At 46.7% G+C, this 25,610-nt stretch overlaps 1 protein-coding gene across 1 annotated transcript; it reads right to left on the bottom strand.

The window, feature by feature from the left end:
- Nucleotides 1-267: 267 nt before the first annotated feature.
- Nucleotides 268-8,857, bottom strand: LOC120992088 (C-C motif chemokine 28-like). The gene is made up of 3 exons (XM_040420839.1): nucleotides 8,721-8,857; nucleotides 7,812-7,938; nucleotides 268-1,197 (listed from the first exon to the last, which is right to left on the bottom strand). Exons 1-3 carry the CDS (start codon nucleotides 8,785-8,787, stop codon nucleotides 1,107-1,109), a joined length of 285 nt encoding a protein of 94 aa, XP_040276773.1. The 5' UTR covers nucleotides 8,788-8,857; the 3' UTR covers nucleotides 268-1,106.
- Nucleotides 8,858-25,610: the final 16,753 nt, after the last annotated feature.

Genomic DNA, 25,610 nt, shown 5'->3' with positions numbered 1-25,610 from the left:
AGCCCCCCAGGTGACAATGGAAACCCTCCGCAGACAGGACCAGCGGTTTATTCGTTTTATTACTTGTACGTAGAATATCCGGCACCACAGGAGCTTACACTCTACAGGACGTCATGTGTAAGATACAACATCATTATAAGCTGCAGGAACAAGCTGAGATAATACGAGGACCCCCAAGTGTTGCAGGACCCCCAGACGGTAATGGGATCCCTGAAGGGCTTGAGTCCCCGTTTTTGTCAATGGTGGGTGTCCCAGCAAATTATGGATGGGGGAGGGGGGTAGCTTGAAATTACCAGAATGCCCCTTTAAGCTCTGTATAAATAAAAAACTTCTACAGCTTCCTAATATGGTCTGTGTTTCAATTACCCTTCCTTTTTCAAGATCACCGCTTGCTGTCAGTGAATGCACACACTCTCCTTACATTCAGAGGCAGTGATCCTGAATATAGCTAGTCCTGAGAACTGGATACAATTGTAGCTAAACAACCGGACTCCAGACTGATACATTGTAACAAACCAGCAGAGAGGTGTGCGCATCACTGGATACGAGTGTAACGGACCCTCAGCTGAGAGCAGGACTAGGTGTGTACAGGTTTACTGCCTCTGGATGGAAACAAGAGGGTTTCCATTCACTGACAGCAAGCAGAGTTCTTGAAAATGGGGAAGAGCACAAAGTCTTTTAGAAAGTTCTAGAAATTCTCATCTATGCAGAGATTACGTTTTACTTATATAAAAATTACCTTAAAGGGATAGTTCAATATTGGAAAAATCTGGACGTCGTCAGGGCAAGGCGTGATGTAACCTAATAGTCATTACCCGCCGATGTATAGCCACCGATCCAGCGCTGACATTGTTTCCGATCCCACCCACGTGGACAATTTTTTAAAGTCCCAGACGCTCCTTTTTCTTGTCCACCGCGCTCTGCGTCTTAAAGGGTATTTCTAGGTTCACGTGGCAGAAGATGGGGCAGTGACCTCGGGTGGTCCTGGGTGCTGTAGGTGCCAGGGCTGGACTCCCCATCTAAGAGCTCATCACCATGAAGAGAAACGCAGACAGCGGCGGCGGCACATCACGTATCTACAGATGAAGACCCTCCTGGGGGTCGCCTCAAGCCTGCTTTGGATGATGCTTCCTCACCCACTTCTGAAGGAGACGGTTTTTGGGGTCCATACATTTTAACTGGTTGTCAACATGCAGACTGTAAGAGAGAGAAGACAATCAGACATGAGAAAATGGGTGCACAGGAAGAACAGGGGTGTATATGGGGTGTACAGATAGGACGGGGCTTATATACGGAGTGTACAGATAGGACGGGGCGTATATACGGGGTGTACAGATAGGACGGGGCGTATATATGGAGTGTACAGATAGGACGGGGCTTATATACGGAGTGTACAGATAGGACGGGGCGTATATACGGAGTGTACAGATAGGACGGGGTGTATATATGGGGTGTACAGATAGGACGGGGTGTATATACGGGGTGTACAGATAGGACGAGGTGTATATACGGGGTGTACAGATAGGACGGGGTGTATATACAGGGTGTACAGATAGGACGGGGTGTATATACAGGGTGTACAGATAGGACGGATGTATATACGGGGTGTACAGATAGGACGGGGTGTATATACGGGGTGTACAGATAGGACGGGGTGTATATACGAGGTGTACAGATAGGACGAGGCGTATATACGGAGTGTACAGATAGGACGGGTGTATATACGGGGTGTACAGATAGGACGGGTGTATATATGGGGTGTACAGATAGGATGGGGTGTATATATACGGGGTGTACAGATAGGACGGGGTGTATATACGGGGTGTACAGATAGGACGGGTCTATATACAGGGTGTACAGATAGGACGGGGTGTATATACGAGGTGTACAGATAGGACGGGGCGTATATATGGAGTGTACAGATAGGACGGAGCGTATATACGGAGTGTACAGATAGGACGGGGCGTATATACGGGGTATACAGATAGGACGGGGTGTATATACGGGGTGTACAGATAGGACAGGGTGTATATACGGGGTGTACATATAGGACGGGGTGTATATACAGGGTGTACAGATAGGACGGGGTGTATATACAGGGTGTACAGATAGGACGGATGTATATACGGGGTGTACAGATAGGACGGGGTGTACAGATAGGACGGGGTGTATATACAGGGTGTACAGATAGGACGGGGTGTATATACGGGGTGTACAGATAGGACGGGTGTATATACGAGGTGTACAGATAGGACGCGGTGTATATATGGAGTGTACAGATAGGACGGGTGTATATACGGGGTGTACAGATAGGACGGGGTGTATATACGGGGTGTACAGATAGGACGGGGTGTATATACGGGGTGTACAGATAGGACGGGGTGTATATACGGGGTGTACAGATAGGACGGGGTGTATATACGGGGTGTACAGATAGGACGGGTGTATATACGGGGTGTACAGATAGGACTGGGTGTATATACGGGGTGTACAGATAGGACGGGTGTATATACGGGGTGTACAGATAGGACTGGGTGTATATACGGGGTGTACAGATAGGACGGGTGTATATACGGGGTGTACAGATAGGACGGGGTGTATATACGAGGTGTACAGATATGACGGGGTGTATATACGAGGTGTACAGATATGACGGGGCGTATATACGGAGTGTACAGATAGGACGGGGTGTATATACGGAGTGTACAGATAGGACGGGGTGTATATAAAGGGTGTACAGATAGGACGGGGTGTATATATGGGGTGTACAGATAGGACGGGGTGTATATACGGGGTGTACAGATAGGAAGGGGTGTATATACAGGGTGTACAGATAGGACGGGGTGTATATACAGGGTGTACAAATAGGACGGATGTATATACGGGGTGTACAGATAGGACGGGGTGTATATACGGGGTGTACAGAAAGGACGGGGTGTATATATGAGGTGTACAGATAGGACGGGGTGTATATACGGGGTGTACAGATAGGACGGGTGTATATACAGGGTGTACAGATAGGACGGGGTGTATATACGGAGTGTACAGATAGGACGGGGTGTATATACAGGGTGTACAGATAGGACGGGGTGTATATACGGAGTGTACAGATAGGACGGGGTGTATATACAGGGTGTACAGATAGGACGGGGTGTATATACGGGGTGTACAGATAGGACGGGGTGTATATACGGAGTGTACAGATAGGACGGGGTGTATATAAAGGGTGTACAGATAGGACGGGGTGTATATACAGGGTGTACAGATAGGACGGATGTATATACGGGGTGTACAGATAGGACGGGTGTATATACGGGGTGTACAGATAGTACGGGGTGTATATACGGAGTGTACAGATAGGACGGGTGTATATATACGGAGTGTACAGATAGGACTGGGTGTATATACAGGGTGTACAGATAGGACGGATGTATATACAGGGTGTACAGATAGGACGGGGTGTATATACGGAGTGTACAGATAGGACGGATGTATATACGGGGTGTACAGATAGGACGGGGTGTATATACAGGGTGTACAGATAGGACGGATGTATATACGGGGCGTACAGATAGGACGGGTGTATATACGGGGTGTACAGATAGTACGGGGTGTATATACGGAGTGTACAGATAGGACGGGTGTATATACGGGGTGTACAGATAGGACGGGGTGTATATACGGGGTGTACAGATAGGACGGGGTGTATATACGAGGTGTACAGATAGGACGGGGTGTATATACGGGGTGTACAGATAGGACGGGTGTATATACGGGGTGTACAGATAGGACGGGGTGTATATACGGGGTGTACAGATAGGACGGGTGTATATACAGGGTGTACAGATAGGACGGAGTGTATATACAGGGTGTACAGATAGGACGGGGTGTATATACGGGGTGTACAGATAGGACGGGTGTATATACAGGGTGTACAGATAGATCGGGTGTATATACGGGGTGTACAGATAGGACGGGGTGTATATACGGGGTGTACAGATAGTACGGGGTGTATATACGGGGTGTACAGATAGGACGGGGTGTATATACGGGGTGTACAGATAGGACGGGGTGTATATACGGAGTGTACAGATAGGACGGGGTGTATATACGGGGTGTACAGATAGGACGGGTGTATATACGGGGTGTACAGATAGGACGGGGTGTATATACGGAGTGTACAGATAGGACGGGTGTATATACGAGGTGTACAGATAGGACGGATGTATATACGGGGTGTACAGATAGGACGGGGTGTATATACGGGGTGGACAGATAGGACGGGGTGTATATACGGAGTGTACAGATAGGACGGATGTATATACGGGGTGTACAGATAGGACGGGGTGTATATACGGAGTGTACAGATAGGACGGGGTGTATATACGGGGTGTACAGATAGGACAGGGTGTATATACCGAGTGTACAGATAGGACGGATGTATATACGGGGTGTACAGATAGGACTGGTGTATATACGGGGTGTACAGATAGGACGGGTGTATATACGGGGTGTAAAGATAGGACGGGGTGTATATACGGAGTGTACAGATAGGACGGGTGTATATACGGGGTGTACAGATAGGACGGGGTGTATATACAGGGTGTACAGATAGGACGGGGTGTATATACAGGGTGTACAGATAGGACGGGGTGTATATACGGAGTGTACAGATAGGACGGGGTGTATATACAGGGTGTACAGATAGGACGGGGTGTATATACGGGGTGTACAGATAGGACGGGGTGTATATACGGGGTGTACAGATAGGACGGGGTGTATATACGGAGTGTACAGATAGGACGGGGTGTATATACGGAGTGTACAGATAGGACGGGGTGTATATACGGGGTGTACAGATAGGACGGGTGTATATACGGGGTGTACAGATAGGACTGGGTGTATATACGGGGTGTACAGATAGGACGGGGTGTATATACAGGGTGTACAGATAGGACGGGGTGTATATACATGGTGTACAGATAGGACGGGGTGTATATACATGGTGTACAGATAGGACGGGGTGTATATACAGGGTGTACAGATAGGACGGGGTGTATATACGGGGTGTACAGATAGGACGGGTGTATATACAGGGTGTACAGATAGGACGGGTGTATATACAGGGTGTACAGATAGGACGGGGTGTATATACATGGTGTACAGATAGGACGGGGTGTATATACAGGGTGTACAGATAGGACGGGGTGTATATACGGGGTGTACAGATAGGACGGGTGTATATACAGGGTGTACAGATAGGTCGGGTGTATATACGGGGTGTACAGATAGGACGGGGTGTATATACGGGGTGTACAGATAGTACGGGGTGTATATACGGAGTGTACAGATAGGACGGATGTATATACGGGGTGTACAGATAGGACTGGTGTATATACGGAGTGTACAGATAGTACGGGTGTATATACGGGGTGTACAGATAGGACGGATGTATATACGGGGTGTACAGATAGTACGGGGTGTATATACGGGGTGTACAGATAGGACGGATGTATATACGGGGTGTACAGATAGGACGGGTGTATATACGGGGTGTACAGATAGGACGGGTGTATATACGGGGTGTACAGATAGGACGGGTGTATATACGGGGTGTACAGATAGGACGGATGTATATACGGGGTGTACAGATAGTACGGGGTGTATATACGGGGTGTACAGATAGGACGGATGTATATACGGGGTGTACAGATAGGACGGGTGTATATACGGGGTGTACAGATAGGACGGGTGTATATACGGGGTGTACAGATAGGACGGGTGTATATACGGGGTGTACAGATAGGACGGGTGTATATACGGGGTGTACAGATAGGACGGGGTGTATATACGGGGTGTACAGAGAGGACGGGGTGTATATACAGGGTGTACAGATAGGACGGGGTGTATATACGGGGTGTACAGATAGGACGGGGTGTATATACGGAGTGTACAGATAGGACGGGGTGTATATACAGGGTGTACAGATAGGACGGGGTGTATATACGGGGTGTACAGATAGGACGGGTGTATATACGGGGTGTACAGATAGGACGGGGTGTATATACGGAGTGTACAGATAGGACGGGTGTATATACGGGGTGTACAGATAGGACGGGGTGTATATACGGGGTGTACAGATAGGACGGGGTGTATATACGGGGTGTACAGATAGGACGGGTGTATATACAGGGTGTACAGATAGGACGGGGTGTATATACGGGGTGTACAGATAGGACGGGGTGTATATACGGGGTGTACAGATAGGACGGGGTGTATATACGGGGTGGACAGATAGGACGGGGTGTATATACGGGGTGTACAGATAGGACGGGGTGTATATACGAGGTGTACAGATAGGACGGATGTATATACGGGGTGTACAGATAGGACGGGGTGTATATACGGGGTGGACAGATAGGACGGGGTGTATATACGGAGTGTACAGATAGGACGGATGTATATACGGGGTGTACAGATAGGACGGGGTGTATATACAGGGTGTACAGATAGGACGGGGTGTATATACGGGGTGTACAGATAGGACGGGTGTATATACAGGGTGTACAGATAGGACGGGTGTATATACAGGGTGTACAGATAGGACGGGGTGTATATACATGGTGTACAGATAGGACGGGGTGTATATACAGGGTGTACAGATAGGACGGGGTGTATATACGGGGTGTACAGATAGGACGGGTGTATATACAGGGTGTACAGATAGGTCGGGTGTATATACGGGGTGTACAGATAGGACGGGGTGTATATACGGGGTGTACAGATAGTACGGGGTGTATATACGGAGTGTACAGATAGGACGGATGTATATACGGGGTGTACAGATAGGACTGGTGTATATACGGAGTGTACAGATAGTACGGGGTGTATATACGGGGTGTACAGATAGGACGGATGTATATACGGGGTGTACAGATAGTACGGGGTGTATATACGGGGTGTACAGATAGGACGGATGTATATACGGGGTGTACAGATAGGACGGGTGTATATACGGGGTGTACAGATAGGACGGGTGTATATACGGGGTGTACAGATAGGACGGGTGTATATATACGGGGTGTACAGATAGGACGGGTGTATATACGGGGTGTACAGATAGGACGGGGTGTATATACGGGGTGTACAGATAGGACGGGGTGTATATACAGGGTGTACAGATAGGACGGGGTGTATATACGGGGTGTACAGATAGGACGGGGTGTATATACGGGGTGTACAGATAGGACGGATGTATATACGGGGTGTACAGATAGGACGGGGTGTATATACGAGGTGTACAGATAGGACGGATGTATATACGGAGTGTACAGATAGGACGGGGTGTATATACGGGGTGTACAGATAGGACGGGGTGTATATACGGGGTGTACAGATAGGACGGGTGTATATACGGGGTGTACAGGTAGGACGGGGTGTATATACGGTTGTCCTAGTCCTGCCTGCAGCTGAGAAGTGGATACAGTTGTATCTAAACAGCCAGGACTCCCGACTGATACATTGTAACAAACCAGCAGAGAGATTTGTGCAGCTGCTACAGATGTGTTCAGCTCACAGAGCATTGTCTAGGCTGGATACAACTGTAACAAACCCTCAGCTGAGAGCAGGACTAGGTGTGTACAGGTTTACTGCCTCTGAATGGAGACAAGAGGGTTCTCATTCAGATCTTGAACATGCCATGGAGCTGAAATAGACCCCGCCATACAGCTGCATGTCCTGCGGTGGTGACAGAAGCTCTGTCCGCCTTCAGGTGAGATCACCGCGAGGAAGGAATGTTCCTGGACACTCACACGATGGCCTTGATGTTGCAGATCCCGTCTTTCTTCTGGAGCTGGACCTTGGTCACTTGCTGCAGCATGTTCCTCGGGATGTGTTTGGCTACTTGGGTGCAGCAGGAGGCAGAAGAAGGTGCAAGCCCTGAGGAAAACACAACATGATGAGGGATCGGTCAGCACTGTGGCGGCTCGTGTCATGTGGAGGGGCTGGAGGACCCTGGACACCATCACAGTCCACATCACTGCCGGGAGGATGGAGATAGTGATGTAGATGGGGACTGGAATCCTTACAAGGTCTCCATAACAGCAGAAAGAAGTAGGGGGCATGCATGAGAAGCTCTAATCTCCTCATTTCACACACAGTGTATCACTCCCATCATCTCTCATGCCAAGAGCTCACAATCTGATCATCCTCCTAGCTCACACACAATGCATCACTCTCATCACCGCTGACCCCATGAGCTCACAATCTAATATTCTAATCTGACGCACCTATCACTCCCAATATCCCTGACGCCAGGAACTCATAATCTAATCTCCCTGTTTTACAATGTATCACTCCCATCATCCCTGATCCCAGGAGCTCCCAATCTAATCTCACAATGTATCACTTCCATCATCCCTGACCCCAGGAGCTCACAATCTAATATCCCTATTTCACAATGTATCACTCCCATCATCCCTCATGCCAGGAGCTCACAATCTAATCTCAACAATCTCACAATGTATCTCCCCCATCAGGCCTGACCCCAGGAGCTCACAATCTAATTTCCGGACAATGTATCACTTTGATCACATGTTCTTGAGAAGGGTTGAGGTACTGCCTACTCTGAGTTTACACCAGCCAGGAGTCACTTCTCAATGAATTCTGCAGGTTTCTTTGCACGTTCTTCTTGAGTTATAATGGACGTCTCTGTCTCTTACCTTGATGCGTGACTGTGATGGAGAGCAGAAGAAGAAGCAGGAGGATGAGGAACTTCAGGGGACACATTGTCCTGATGGAAGTAGAAGGTTCTTGTGCTTAGTTCTGAGGCTCTGAGAGAAGCTATGAGGTAACCTTACTTTATACCTCAGCAGACCCACCTTATCTCCTCAGGCAGAGTCTTCTGCTCATTGTCAGGTCACGGGCGGGGATTTCTCCGCCTGTTAAATATGGTATTCCAGATCTAGGAAACAGAAAATAAACTTCTAATTGTTTCCTCTAATTGTATCTTCTAAATGTTTCCTATAAACACTTCTTCTCTACTCTCACCAATATTTTGTTGGCCTCATGACTTAGCTTCAAATGGTTTTCTCCAGATTGGATAGATGATCTAGGTTAGAAGGTCCTCTGTTGAGGTCACTCACCAAGTGCCTGTCAGAGAAGATGAAGTTTGGTAGGTCAATGGTAGTCATCTCGCAGAACTACTCTATGGGATAAAATGTGACCAGAGAGAAGTCCAAACCAAGGATCAGACAAACTTCCAGTGCAGAGCACCAGGAGGGTGAGACCTCAGAGTCCAGGTGCCAGCAAGACCAGGTCCTTAACCAATTAATCTAAAATAACTCTACAGCAATACGTTGGGGATCAGGGAACCTTACCCACCAGTCTTTCAGTGTGAATACATTGGGCTGGTACCTGAGATCCTTCTTCTGGGCCATGGATGCTAACCTTTTGTGAGTCAAACATTTGATTGATCTTGCACTTCTCGGGTGTCTTCTCCTCACCCCCTCATCTGGCATCAGGCATGGTGAAACCCAGCATGCCAGATCCTTCTTGCCCCCCAATATCTGCTAGTTGGGCCCCCCTCTTTCACATTAGACATTTGCCCGACCCCACTGTCACCTGGTTCGGATACCTTAACCCTTTAAATGGACTTTGATGTGGCTTCTCTTCTTACCCCAGATCTGTAATAAAATCCATAGGGTAATGTTTCTATGATTGGGCAGGAATGGGCAAGGGTTGTGGACCCAGCCATACTCCCAGGATTTGGGTTAGTGTCTGGCGTTCCTGGTGTATAAACCTTTGTGGGTGTGCAGTGAGCCCCTGAGGAGCCAGTGTAGAGGATAGGAGTAGTAGTGGCCATGATGAAGTGTCACAGCGTCCCTCAGGCTGTTGATCCCTGGGGATTGGTGCAGTGGAGTTACAGAACTGAAGAATGAGGCCATATTTAAACGGAACAAAGTCCTTTTTACTAAATGCAACGTAGAACTCGAAAAAACATACAGTAGCAGCAGGCTTTAATGCAATTCTTCTCTGGCACCAGCGGAGGATATGGAGGCAGGTTGGGAGGTGGTAATTCTGCACTTAGGTGATACTGGCCTAGTGGTTATTTGGCGATGGGTGGCTTGGTTCTACTCCCTCACTTCACAGCAGGGTCTGTAGATGCAGAAGTAGCAGGTCATTCTGCTGTCTGGATTCTCAAGGCTTCACTGGAAAACAATCCAAGTATTTCTCTCTGAAGAATATGGATCAGGAGCAGGAGCTCTGCAGGATGCTTCCTCTCCACACTGTCTTTAGACAGGAACTCCCCCACAGGAAGCAGGACCAGCCCACTCCTACAAAGAGGGGTGGAACAGGGAGGTTAACCCTGTTCCTGCCAACCTTGCTGGTAGGAAAAAAAAACAATAAAAATGCAATAACATAATACAACTTGTAGTAGCCCTAGGTCTGAGGTACATTAGGTGTACTGTCATTCAGTGTGCAACAACATAAATACTCCATTACATCAACTCCGCTATTCTACTACATTATCTCGGTTACTCCGCTGCATCAACTATGCTATTCTACTACATTAACCCTGCTACTCCGCTACACCAATATTGCTATTCTGCTACATCAACTCCATATCATATCAACCCTGCTACCCCAACATTTCTTCTCTTCTACATCAACTCCATTCTAACACTGCTACTTTGCTAGATGGAATCTGTTACATCAACACTGTTTATTCAGTATATTGCCCTGATGAATTAATAGGAATGTCCTTGATAGTCTGGCTCTCAGTGGGTCCATAGTTTTCCGCAGGCTCAGGTAGGCGCACGTATGTGTCAGTGCACTGCACGAGCACTACTGTACACCCTTGTCATGAGCGTCTTCACCACCGCCGTATAGCTGCTGTAAGGTTATTATAATGTGGACTTATTATTATTTGTGGTTGTAGAGTGATGCCACGGTGGGCATGAAAGCGAGAAAATGAAAACGGACGGACAGTGAGGGACACAATAGACGACCTCAAAAGGCGCCAGAAGGTTTTACCATGGACCTCACAATCCCCTGATCTGCTGAAGGTTTTACCATGGACCTCACAATCCCCTGATCTGCTGAAGGTTTTACCATGGGCCTCACAGTCCCCTGATCTTCTGGTTTTACCATGGCCCTCACAGTCCCCTGATCTACTGAAGGTTTTACCATGGACCTCACAATCCCCTGATCTGCTGAAGGTTTTACCATGGCCCTTACAATCCCCTGATCTACTGAAGGTTTTACCATGGCCCTCACAGTCCCCTGATCTGCTGAAGGTTTTACCATGGCCCTCACAATCCCCTAATCTGCTGAAGGTTTTACCATGACCCTCACAATCCCCTGATCTGCTGAAGGTTTTACCATGGCCGTCACAATCCCCTGATGTACTGAAGGTTTTACCATGGCCCTCACAGTCCCCTGATCTGATGAAGGCTTTACCATGGCCCTCACAGTCCCTTGATCTGAACATCATTGAAAATCTGTGGTTAGACCTCAAAAGAACAGAACATGCAAGACGACCCAGGAATCTCACAGAACTGGAAGATGTCTGCAGAAGAATTGAAAGACTCTTGGCTGCTACAAAAATCGTTTACAAGCTGTGATATTTGGTACTAAACATGCGGGGTGCCCAAAGTTTTGATTTGGGCTCTTTTTCTGTTGTGTTATTTTGAAAATTTAAAAGATGAAAATAAAATAAATAGTTTTTGTTTCAAATATAAAGCGATAATGTGTCAGCTCTAACTTTATGTCTTTTGGAGATCATTTCATCTTCAAGGTGTTCACAGTGACAGTAATTTTCACGAGGGGTGCCCAAACTTTTGCATGACACCATATATACCCTGTTATATGTTTGAGAAGAAGAGAGAGAGAGCGGAAGAGAGTGGGGGAAAGTTAGTGAGAGGGAGAAACAGAGGGTGAGAGAAAGAGACAGGGAAAGTAAGAGGAAGGGAGAATGAGAGGAAGAGAGAATTGTGAGAGAAAGGGGAGCTAGAGGGCAATAGAGAAAGAGAGAGAGGTAGAGAGAGAGCAAGAAAGAGGGAGAGAGCGAGAAAGAGAGTGAGGTAGAGAGAGGGGAAAAGACAGAGGAAGAGAGGGAGGATATTATTTAGAGAAGGAGGCAGAGATGACTACCACATGCAGGGAGTGGAGGTGTAGGAGGCAGGAGACACTAAGGTCTTTATTACACCAACAGATTATCTGACCAATATCTGTCCAATCAGACCAAAAGTTGGTATAACAAAAGATCTGTGTTTGTAATTGGCCATCCAACCAATGATTGGTCAGGAAATCTGTCAGATAATCTGTTGGTGTAACACAGGCCTAAGAAGTATTGGGGTACGGCGTGTACACAGGTGACGACATTGTACGATGACGCCTTCTGGTGGTGCTCAGCTGCGCGGTGCCCTGACTATACAGGGGAGGAGCCCCTTAGACCCCGCCTATTGCGCACTAGGAGAAGTCTCAGACTGCAGACCATCAACAATAACAATGGGCCTGGACTGCATCCTCTAAAGGTAAATGCTCCTCAGCCCATGTGCCGAGCAGGGGATGATGTTTTATAAACCTCTTATTCTAACTTGGAAAACCCCTTTAATGTTCATGTCTCCCTCTCTATAACTGTGCTGAATGGGTGGGCTTCTCCAGGCCATGTGGACCACCATGTGGAGTCAGCTCATCTGGGAGGACCACTACTCCAGAGAGGCTGCAGGGTCCTAGGTTACAGAAGATCGGTAAACTGCGGCGTACTTGTACCAGCAGAGTGATCAAGAGATACAGACTCTGCTGCATGATGTGGGGAAACATGTTAGGACACCACCACCGCCGTTCAGGACAGCCATAGCTAGAATTTACCATCATACACTGGACACCTACAGCCACAGGTATCAGAGCACAGCCGCAGGGAAGGGAATCAGGAGAGAGAGATAGTCATCTACCTCACTTCTGAGTGTCATCTTCTGCCACATCGCTAACCACCATACCCCATTATGTGGGGGGAGAGATTGCACTTGTATGAACTGCTGCTGGATGTGCTGCTATATATCTTTGGACTCAGTAAAGAAAGAAGTTCTTTGTTCTACAATCTCTGGTTCCTTCACATCACTTATTCACTTCACTGAACCCCAGGAAGCGACGACCTGAGGTAGGACACCATGACGCATCAGGGCCACTACCACTCCCATCATCTGCACTGGCTCCTCTGGGGTTCGCTGTAACCCTCTTGCCTATTCCTGGCTAAGTCACTAAAGAAGCATCCGGTGGCGGCCCTCCAGAATACCTTCTGGTCGGTCACTGCACCCTACGTTCATACAGCGCTGTGACTCGGGGAGCGTTACATAAGCAGCCCATGTAATAATTAGGAGAACAGGTCCTGCTAGGTTCTGAAGAACTTGTCTGAGCAGGTCCAAAATGTGTCACCTCGACACAATTCACTAATAACCTGTGTAACATCCATGGAGGAAGGGCGGCAGCACAAGTCCTCATGACGCCTACAGTATGGCGGCTTTATTTTCCATGTGATTCTTGTAATACAATTAGGGATTTCGTACTTTATGTAATTTCTCAGAGCACAGTAAGACAATATCCGATGCCACAAGTGCCAGATGTCGGGCGGGGGCGGCGGGATGGTGCTGACGCCTTAAGGTACAACCAGTGAGATGGTATGGGGAGTGCTGGGGAGGAGGTGCTTAAATATGGGCAAAAAGCACTCCCACGTCTGGATGCTGGTACTGCATAGATTTACACACTCGTGTCCATACAAACCACTCTTACACACTCGTGTCCACACTCGTGTAAGAAGCTCTCATAGGGAGGACCATTTGATCAGCGGTATGATGTAGTAGCCAAGAGGCTTACCTTTGCAGGACGGAGGGGGAGAGATCTAGGGGTTTGTATACAGCATAGTCTTACACACTCATATCTATACAGTCTAGAATTACACACGTGTACATAAAGCTCACTCTTACACACTCGTGTCCACACAGCTCAGTCTTACACACATGTCCACACGGCAGTCGTCTTACACACTCGAGTCCATACAGTCTAGTCTTACACACTTGTGGTCATACAGCCTGATCTTATACATTCATATCCATACAGTCCAGAGTTACACACTCAAGTGCATACAGTGCAGAAATACAAACTCATGTCCTTACAGCTCAGTCTTAGGCCTCATGCCCACGGCCGTTGTGTGCCCGCATACGGCGGGTCCGCAATACACAGGCGCCGGCCCATGTGCACTCTGCATCACGGATGCGGACCTATTCACTTGAATGGGTCCACAATCACGGGGATGCAGAACGGAAGCACGGAACGGAACCCCATGGAGTGCTTCCGTGGTGTTTCTGGCCGTGCCTCCGCACCGCCAAAAAATATAACTTTTTTTTGCAGTGCGGACAGATCACTGACCCATTCAAGTTGAATGGGTCTCGATCCGTCCTGGCTGCTGCACAGACATTGCAGTGCACAGAGCAGACGCACAACGGCCGTGTGCATGAGGCCTTACACACATGTCCACACGGCAGTCGTTTTACACACTCGTGTCCACTCAGCCCAGTCTTACACACTCGTGATGTAGTATCCGAGAGGCTTACCTTTGCAGGACGGAGGGGGGGAGAGTTCTACGGGTTTGCTGTCAGTGACCGTATGGGCCGATTCGTAACTTAGATCCAGTGGATATGGAAAAAAAGCGGGTCTGCTCTCTGCTCGGATTAGGAAAGTACTTGAGGCAAGAGTAGCGTATAAATATTTTATTAGGATGCCAATGACGCGTTTCTGAGCCGACCAGGCTTCTTCTCCTGATAACATCCAATACCTATTTTTTTGTAGGTTAACGATCTATTACAATTAGAAATACAGTTTTAATACAAGACACAACTCAAATAAACAACATAAATATGGGTTAAAAGGTTAACAAAAATGAATATATTGGAGACTATGGTTATATTCTATTAATACCACCAGACATAAAATACTCAGGTATATCAGCTAGTGAAAATGTGTGACCATGATGCTAGTCGGCCACTAGATGGGGCCAGCAGACCCATGACAAATACAAAGGAAGGACTAAAGTGCTCAGTGACCTCATTTAGACCTAAGGGGTTAAAAGTACAGGGCTTATAAATCCAGAAGATTTCTTTCTTTTTTAGGACCTCAAATCTATGGTAAGTATTAATAGGAGTAATTCGGATAGGATTGGGTATTCCAGGGTGTTTAAGAGTACAGTGTTTACCAACGCCTTGTTTAAAGGGGTTCTCCGGGCTTTCCCAATATTGATGACCTATCCTCAGCTCTATGAGGAGATGGCGCACACACTACGCAAGTGCCGCCCCCCTTCTCTCTTCCCGCTCTCCGCTGTTTGTCTATGGCAAAGCAGCAGCGAGCAAGAAGAGAGTCAGGAGACGGCACATGCGCAGTGTGGGCGCCATCTCCTCATAGAGCTGATCGTCGGGGCGCCGGGTGTCTTGCGGATAGGTCATCGATATTAAAAGCCAGGAGATCCCCTTTAAGAAAGCCACTCTTGATATTATGACAATGCTGGCTAAGTCGGTCGTGGAGCTGCTGTGGGCCTCGGCCTATATACCGTAGGTCACATCTACATTCAATAAGGTCAATAATATAATCCAGATGGTATTTAATTGGGAATTTTTCTCCTGCATTGTTAGAGCGAAATTCCAATAATTGGTGAGCGACAGATGAACGATATAGAAATCTGGCCGCATTTGTAGCTACCTGGTGGATCGGTAAGTGCCATCTGATTACTCAACATGATGTTGTCTAAGCCTGCTTGGGGACACTATGTTTTTAATACGCGACTGTAGGTCTAGGTGGAAGTAAAGGCCAGTGCTTAAGGAGAATATTCCTAATTTCATCACGTGCCTTGGAGGTGTCCTTTTTCAAGATTGGCTGTAGGCACTGGATTTGTGTCAATTCTTTCACTCTCTGGTAGGAGTTTTTGACCACGGGGATGGATAACCTTTTAGAAAAATTTTGGCTTGTTCTTTGGTTTTCTCTTCTTAACTGTTCTTCCTTATTCTTTTCAATTGACTAAAAGGGACATTTGAGATCCATTTCTATGGAGGTCAGGAACCTCTGCTCGTCATGAGAAATGGTGATGTCCAGAAAACTGATACGATCTGGATTCAAGGGAGAACCTAATACCCCAGGTGTTACTGTTCAGTAGTTGATGGAATTCCACGTGGGATGTGTGGTCCCCGTTCCAGATGAAAAACAAGTCATCTATAAATCTGTGATATATGAAGATCTTGTATTCTTTTTGCCATATATATAGATCTTCAAAAATCCACATGTAAAGGTTTGCATATGAAGGCACAACTTTACTGCCCATCGCGGTCCCAAATACTTCATGGTAAGTACAACTGTTTTATCATGTCAAGATTGTGTCTAATACAAGACGGGCCAGGATTATGTTCAATATATAATACAGAGACGTCCATTGTAACAAGCAGAAGGTCTCGGTGCCACTTGATGTTAGTTATCTCAGTCAGTTGTGTCGAGTCTTTGAGATAACTGGGCAGTAGGATCACACATTTCTGCAGGTACATGTCTACATAGTGAGATAGACTGCTGGTGGAGTTGGTGGTAGCGACTATGGGTCTTCCTAGTGCGCTCAGATGGTAGAAATAGGGGACTTCAGGAAAAGGTGTATATAGAATTTTTTTCTCTACTTCATCCAAGACTTGATCACGGTAAAGATCTTCCAAGGTATTGGGTGTAATCTGAAGAAGGAGCCTTTTGGGCTCCGAAACGCGTCATTGGCATTCTAATAAAAATTTATACGCTACTCTTGCCTCAAGTACGTTCCTCATCTGATCAGTGCACGGAGCCCTTTCTTCCATATCCATTACATTTCCTTGGTTAATGGGGTGTCTGAGATGTCTGAAAGGTATTGGGGTTCAGCCGCTGATGGGTGTGTAATCTATCTTGTGTACACAATGGTGGGATGAGAGGGTCACCCCAGGTACAGTGACTACAACTCGAGACTAGAATGCAGCGACTGTGGCCATTCTCGTCCTCTTGGTCGATGGTGATTGACATTCCTATCAGCCAATGAGAGCGTGAGAAAATCCGTGCTCTTTGTGCCGGAGCGAGAGATTAGCGGGTGTGATCAGATCGTTACCGTACAGATTGGCTGAAGAGCACCCCCAGTGTTTACAAGGGTGCCAGGACTGCTCCCCAAGGCCCAAGGTTGTCGGGCTCATTTCTCAGCCAATGAGAGCGCATATATTATATATATATACTAGGAGTAATCTATTTCATTTAATGTTTCTGTGTGTCGTTAAAAGATATCAACAGTATCCCCCATAACAGTGACCTCTACAGCACTCCGCCCCTTAACACTGCCCCAACACTTTAACCACCTCCGGACCGCCTAACGCAGATTCGCGTTCCGGAGGTGGCAGCGCTGCGCAGAGTCACGCATATACGCGTCATCTCGCGAGACGCGAGATTTCCGGTGAAGGCGCGCGCGTTCACAGGTTCGGAAGGTAAGCGAGTGGATCTCCAGCCTGCCAGCGGCAATCGTTCGCTGGCAGGCTGGAGATGTGATTTTTTTTAACCCCTAACAGGTATATTAGACGCTGTTTTGATAACAGCGTCTAATATACCTGCTACCTGGTCCTCTGGTGGTCCCTTTTGTTTGGATCGACCACCAGAGGACACAGGTAGCTCAGTAAAGTAGCACCAAACACCACTACACTACACCCCCCCCCCCTGTCACTTATTAACCCCTTATGAACCCCTGATCACCCCATATAGACTCCCTGATCACCCCCCTGTCATTGATCACCCCCCTGTAAGGCTCTATTCAGATGTCCGTATGATTTTTACAGATCCACTGATAGATGGATCGGATCCGCAAAACGCATACGGACGTCTGAATGGAGCCTTACAGGGGGGTGATCAATGACGGGGGTGATCACCCCATATAGACTCCCTGATCACCCCCCCTGTCATTGATCACCCCCCTGTAAGGCTGCATTCAGATGTCCGTATGATTTTTACGGATCCACTGATACATGGATCGGATCCGCAAAACACATACGGACGTCTGAATGGAGCCTTACGGGGGGGGGGGTGATCAATGATGGGGGGGGGGGTGATCACCCCATATAGACTCCCTGATCACCCCCCTGTCATTGATCACCCCCCTGTCATTGATCACCCCTCTGTAAGGCTCCATTCAGACATTTTTTTGGCCCAAGTTAACGGAAATTATTATTTTTTTTCTTACAAAGTCTCATATTCCACTAACTTGTGTCAAAAAATAAAATCTCACATGAACTCCCCATACCCCTCACGGAATCCAAATGCGTAAAAATTTTTAGACATTTATATTCCAGACTTCTTCTGACGCTTTAGGGCCCCTAGAATGCCAGGGCAGTATAAATACCCCACATGTGACCCCATTTCGGAAAGTAGACACCCCAAGGTATTCGCTGAGGGGCATATTGAGTCCATGAAAGATTGAAATTTTTGTCCCAAGTTAGCGGAAAGGGAGACTTTGTGAGAGAAAAAAAAAAAAAAAACAATTTCCGCTAACTTATGCCAAAAAAAAAAAAAATTCTATGAACTCGCCATGCCCCTCATTGAATACCTTGGGGTGTCTTCTTTCCAAAATGGGGTCACATGTGGGGTATTTATACTGCCCTGGCATTCTAGGGGCCCTAAAGCGTGAGAAGTAGTCTGGGATCCAAATGTCTAAAAATGCCCTCATAAAAGGAATGTGGGCCCCTTTGCGCATCTAGGCTGCAAAAAAGTGTCACACATCTGGTATCGCCGTACTCAGGAGAAGTTGGGCAATGTGTTTTGGGGTGTCATTTTACATATACCCATGCTGGGTGAGATAAATATCTTGGTCAAATGCCAACTTTCTATAAAAAAAATGGGAAAAGTTGTCTTTTGCCGAGATATTTCTCTCACCCAGCATGAGTATATGTAAAAAGACACCCCAAAACACATTGCCCAACTTCTCCTGAATACGGCGATACCACATGTGTGACACTTTTTTGCCTAGGTGGGCAAAGGGGCCCACATTCCAAAGAGCACCTTTCGGATTTCACAGGTCATTTACCTACTTACCACACATTAGGGCCCCTAGAATGCCAGGGCAGTATAACTACCCCACAAGTGACTCCATTTCGGAAAGAAGACACCCTAAGGTAGACACCCTAAGGTATTCCGTGAGGGGCATGGCGAGTTCCTAGAATTTTATATTTTTTGTCACAAGTTAGCGGAAAATGATGATTTTTTTATTTTATTTTTTCCTTACAAAGTCTCATATTCCACTAACTTGTGACAAAAAATAAAAACTTCCATGAACTCACCATGCCCATCACGAAATACCATGGGGTGTCTTCTTTCCAAAATGGGGTCACTTGTGGGGTAGTTATACTGCCCTGGCATGCTAGGGGCCCAAATGTGTGGTAAGTAGTTTGAAATCAAAATCTGTAAAAAATGGCCTGTGAAATCCGAAAGGTGCTCTTTGGAATGTGGGCCCCTTTGCCCACCTAGGCTGCAAAAAAGTGTCACACATGTGGTATCTCCGTACTCGGTAGAAGTTGGGCAATGTGTTTTGTGGTGTCATTTTACATATACCCATGCTGGGTGAGAGAAATATCTTGGCAAAAGACAACTTTTCCCATTTTTTTATACAAAGTTGGCATTTGACCAAGATATTTATCTCACCCAGCATGGGTATATGTAAAATGACACCCCAAAACACATTGCCCAACTTCTCCTGAGTACGGCGATACCACATGTGTGACACTTTTTTGCAGCCTAGGTGGGCAAAGGAGCCCACATTCCAAAGAGCACCTTTCGGATTTCACCGGCCATTTTTTACACATTTTGATTTCAAACTACTTACCACACATTTGGGCCCCTAGAATGCCAGGGCAGTATAACTACCCCACAAGTGACCCCATTTTGGAAAGAAGACACCCCAAGGTATTCGCTGATGGGCATAGTGAGTTCATAGAAGTTTTTATTTTTTGTCACAAGTTAGTGGAATATGAGACTTTATAAGAAAAAAAAAATCATCATTTTCCACTAACTTGTGACAAAAAATAAAAAGTTCTATGAACTCACTATGCCCATCAGCGAATACCTTAGGGTGTCTACTTTCCGAAATGGGGTCATTTGTGAGGTGTTTCTACTGTCTGGGCATTGTAGAACCTCAGGAAACATGACAGGTGCTCAGAAAGTCAGAGCTGCTTCAAAAAGCGGAAATTCACATTTTTGTACCATAGTTTGTAAACGCTATAACTTTTACCCAAACCATTTTTTTTTACCCAAACATTTTTTTTTTATCAAAGACATGTAGAACAATAAATTTAGAGAAAAATTTATATATGGATGTCGTTTTTTTTGCAAAATTTTACACCTGAAAGTGAAAAATGTCATTTTTTTGCAAAAAAATCGTTAAATTTCGATTAATAACAAAAAATGTCAGCAGCAATGAAATACCACCAAATGAAAGCTCTATTAGTGAGAAGAAAAGGAGGTAAAATTCATTTGGGTGGTAAGTTGCATGACCGAGCAATAAACGGTGAAAGTAGTGTAGGTCAGAAGTGTAAAAAGTGGCCTGGTCATTAAGGGTGTTTAAGCTAGGGGGGCTGAAGTGGTTAAAATGGGACCTCCACAGCAGCCCATCCCCATAACTTGGACCTTTACAGCAACCCGCCCCTTTAACAGTGAGTTTCACAGCACCCCACTCCCTCGACAGTGACCTCCTCAGGGGCCTGCTTCCTTAACAGTGACCTCCACAGTACCCTGCTGCCTTAACAGTGACCTCCACAGCAGTTGCCCCTTTAATAGTGGCCCCTGCCCCCTTAACACTGACCTCCACAGTGAACGCCTCTTTAACAGTGACCTCCAAAGCGCCCTGCCCCTTTAATGCTAGGGCTACACGACGACATGTGTTGTGCGACATTTTGTCTCAAATTTTTTTTATAATGATAGTCTATGGTGTCGCGCTGCGACCGCGACACGACAGTTGCAAAAAAAATCCATCAAAGATTGGTCTGCGCCACATGTAGCAGTGTAGTTGTGCCCTATGTGTTGTTCGACTTATATGTGGGTAAGTAACTGGCTCAGTGATAGAAAACAGAGGGTGGTTATTAACGGTACACACTCAGATTAGGTCACTGTCACTAGTGGAGTACCTCAGGGGTCAGTACTGGGCCCTATTCTCTTCAATATATTTATTAATGATCTTGTAGAAGGCTTGCATAGTAAAATATACATTTTTGCAGAAGACACTAAACTGTGTAAAGTAATTGACACTGAAGAGGACAGTATACTGCTACAGAGGGATCTGGATAGATTGGAGGCTTGGGCAGATAAGTGGCAGATGAGGTTTAACACTGACAAATGTAAGGTTATGCACATGGGAAGGAATAATGCAAGTCACCCGTACATCCTAGAGAGCTGAGACCACCACAAGATTTCTTTCCAGGTAGCAAGGGATGTGTATACCAGAGTCTAACGAATTGGCTGGAAGATTTGATTGAAATTGAAAATTGGTGTATGACACTCTGAAGTCTCCTAAGAATCATATTTTGTCTCTCGCTTTTTAGAATTTTTTCTCTCTCCTCTTTCAAGGACTTTAACGCAATAACAGCAATAGTAAATAATGGCAGTGTGACACTGACGAATATATAGCTATGGGTAAACGCATGGTTGATGGTGGTAATAAACAGCTTATTCAGTATGGGTTTTATTATGCTTTTTAATATTAAAAAAATTCAACAATTATTCCTTTATGGGGGCACATGTTGGCCAGTGTTTATACACACACAGTTGCATTGGAAGAAACAGTGTCTTGTTCCGAACAAGCATCCAAAAATTCTCCCTTTTTCAGGAGCAAGAGCAGCAGTGTGTATAGAACCTGACGGACAAGACCGTAAACGTGCAACTGTGTAGGGGTAGTAGTAGCGCCATCAGTTCAATATGGTACCTGACAGACAAGGCAGGAGATGTGCAGCTGTGTAGGGGTAGTACGGGCAGCACGGTGGCTAAGTGGTTAGAATCTGACCATGGACAACTGCATGGAGTTTGTATGTTCTCCCCGTGTTTGTGTGGGTTTCCTCCAGGTTCTCCGGTTTCCTCCCACACTCCAAAGACAGACTGATAGGGAACTTAGATTGTGATGATTTTGTAATGTGCTAATGCAGGGATGCTCAACCTTCGGCCCTCCAGCTGTTGTAAAACTACAACTCCCACCATGCCCTTCTGTAGGCTGTCAGGGAATGATGGGAGTTGTAGTTTTGCAACAGCTGGAGGGCCGCAGGTTGACCATGCCTATGCTAATGTAAAGAGCTGTGGAATAGGTCAGCGCTATATGAGTGCATAAAAGCCGGAATTAGTACTTACCGGTAATTCATTTTCCATGAGATCACCACGACGGCCATACAAGGAGATTGACCCCTGACCTCTGTAGGGGCAGGAAGCAGAGAAAGGTTTAAATGTTCCCCTCCCACCACCAAACACCAGTGCTTCCAAAATATCAGAGTAAAGGGTGGTGGCTACACACGTGAAAAAAATAAATAAACAGGAGAAGATATTTCATCATATCAACCCCCGGGTAACAATAGGGAGGGAAATACGGGCCGTCGTGGTGATCTCATGGAAAATGAATTACCGGTAAGTACTAATTCCGGCTTTCCATATCATCACCACGACGGCCATACAAGGAGGTATATCAAATATGAATCTATGGGTGGGACACAGACTGAAGAACCCCTTGTCCAAAGGCCATGTCAGTCTTTTTAAAAAGATCCAACCTATAATGTTTGGCAAAAGTATGGATACTGGACCAAGTGGCTGCCCTACAGATCTCCTCTAGGGAGACACCCGCTCTTTCTGCCTGAGAAGAAGACATTGCCCTGGTAGAGTGGGCTTTGATATCGCCAGGGCAAGAAAGATTCTGTAGGGAATAACAGGAGGTGATGGTAGCTTTGATCCATCTAGCAATGGAGGACTTGGAAACTTTCTGACGCTTGTTTCTTCCTCCAAACTGGACAAAGAGGCAATCTGACTTCCTAAAGTCCTTAGTGGTCTCTAAATAATCCAGTACTGCCCGTCTGACATCAAGTAAATGAAGGGTAGATTCCCAATCATTAGATGGGTTATTAAACAAGGAAGGGAGGGTGATCTCCTGATCCCTATGAAATTTCGAGACCACCTTTGGTAGAAAACACGGGTCTAGTTTTAGGACTATCCTGTCATCTAGGACCTGTAGGTAAGGCTCTCTAACTGAAAAGGCCTGTAGTTCACTTATTCTCCTGGCTGAGGTGATGGCAACCAGGAATGCAGTCTTGTAGGATTTGTGCTTCAAAGAGCAGTCACTCAGAGGTTCAAATGGAGGATGCGATAGCCCCCTAAGGACGATATCTAGATCCCAGGAAGGTACGTGAGACTTTAGGGTCGGACGTAGCCTTGTTGTTGCCTTCATGAAGCGTTTTATCCACCTATGGCTTGCCAGCTCGGTGTCGTAAAAGCAACTAAGGGCTGATACTTGTACCCTGAGTGTGGATGGTTTTAATCCCATCTCGAAACCTCTTTGTAAAAAATCCAGAATCATCTGGATGTTTGGGGATGAGGTATTCGGTGAAGGCAAACCTGACCATGAGCAGAAACGCTTCCAGATCTTGAAAAGGTCACCTTCTTTTTGGAAGCCTTAAGAGTTGAAATTACCGCCTCTGATAGACCCTGACGCTTTAGGATCTGGGTCTCAGGATCCAGGCTGCTAAGTTGAGGAAGTCCGGGTCCGGGTGTAGGATCGGACCCTGATGGAGGATGTCTCGTCTTTTTGGTAGAATCCAAGGACCTTCGCTGGCAAGGTTCCACAGGATTGGGAACCAGTTCCTCTTTGGCCAGTAGGGTGTCACCAGAATGACTGAAGTACCGTCCTGTATGACCTTCTGTACCACCCTCGGTATTAATGGAAGAGGAGGGAAAGCGTAATGGAGACCTCGGTTCCATCTGAGAGAGAAAGCGTCCAGGAAACTCGGGCTGTCTCTGGGATGTAGGGAACAAAAAACTGGTAATTTTGAGTTTGCTCGAGTGGCAAAGAGATCTATTGTAGGTCTCCCCCACCTGTCCACTATCATCAGGAAGACCTCCTCGTTTAAGGACCATTCCGAGTGATCTATTCTTGCCCGGCTTAGGTAGTCTGCTTCCACATTTAGGGACCCCTTCAGGTGGACTGCGGATACTGACCGGACATTCGCTTTGGCCCAGGCGAATATTCTTGCCGTCAATTTCAGCAGGCTGCACGAACCTGTGCCTCCCTGATGGTTTAAATACCTGATCACTGTCGTGTTGTCTGACAGGACTCTTACATGATGGCCCTGAAGATGAACTTTTGCTTGTCTTAGAGTCTTCCAGACTGCCCTTAGTTCTCGAAGGTTTGATGACTGGAGGCTGACAGATCTGGGCCAGACTCCCTGGTAATAGACCTCTCCGACCTTTGCTCCCCAACCGTACTGGCTTGCATCTGTGGTGATCTGGGCATAGGGGTTTCTTGACCACTGCACCCCCTTGGAGATCTTTAGCCTGTCCTTCCACCAAAGAAGGGAGGTCTTTATCCTCTGAGGGATGATCACCTTTTGGTCTAAAGAAGATTCTCTTCTGTCCCAAACCCTGAGTATCCACATCTGTAGGGTTCGAAAATGGATCTGACACCACTGAACGGATGGTATGCAGGATGTAAGGATCCCCAGTAGACTCATTGAGTCCCTGATGGAACAGAGATTCTTTGAGTTGAAGCTGGAGATCTTCCCTTGGATGTCCCGTATCTTGCTCTGAGGTAAGCAGGTTATCTGTTTCTGAGAATCCAGAATAACCCCCAGAAACTGGATCTTCGTTGTCGGATCTAACTGAGATTTTTTTATGTTGATCAACCAGCCCAGGATTTCTAGAGTTTGACGGAAGAAACATAGATCTCTCAGCAGGAGAGGAGCGGAACTGTTTGAAATCAGAAAATCGTCCAAGTACGGAAAGACTGTCAGACCTTCTTTTCGTAGATAAGCCACTACCTCGATCATTAGCTTTGTAAAAACTCGAGGGGCTGATGATATGCCGAAGGGGAGAGAGGTGAATTGGTAATGAAGGATTCTGCCGTGATGGTCTCTGACCGCGAACCTTAAGAACCGTTGAGAGCTGGGATGTATTGGTACGTGATAATAGGCGTCGGTCAGATCGACCGAGCACATTACTGAATTGCTTTGGAGCAAAGGGACTATAGATCTTAGGGTCTCCATCCTGAATTTTTGATAAGTAATGTATCTGTTCAGGCGTTTTAAGTTTATAATTGTGCGGTATGATCCCTCCTTCTTCTTCACTAGGAAGAGGTTGGAATAGAAACCCCCTCCCTGTTCGGATAGAGGTACTTTCACCACTACCCCCTTTGCGAGTAATTCCCGGATGCCCACGTAAATGGGATGATTGAAGTCTGGGACCGCAACCTTGGTGACCAAAAACCTCTTTGGGGGAGGGTCCGAGAACTGTATTCTGTAACCCGACCTTACAATCCTCAGAGCCCAGGAGTTTGAGGATATCTCCTCCCA

Source organism: Bufo bufo, chromosome 2, assembly GCF_905171765.1.
Source record: "Bufo bufo chromosome 2, aBufBuf1.1, whole genome shotgun sequence".
Lineage (NCBI taxonomy): Eukaryota > Metazoa > Chordata > Amphibia > Anura > Bufonidae > Bufo > Bufo bufo.
This window is presented reverse-complemented; position numbering and strand designations above follow the sequence as displayed.

Coding starts and splice junctions, on each gene's coding strand:
- LOC120992088 (XM_040420839.1), bottom strand. CDS start 8,787: ATGTGTCCCCTGAAGTTCCTCATCCTCCTGCTTCTTCTTCTGCTCTCC. Junction 7,939..8,720: donor CATCACAGTCACGCATCAAG/GTAAGAGACAGA, acceptor TGTTTTCCTCAG/GGCTTGCACCTTCTTCTGCC. Junction 1,198..7,811: donor TGCAACATCAAGGCCATCGT/GTGAGTGTCCAG, acceptor TCTCTCTTACAG/TCTGCATGTTGACAACCAGT.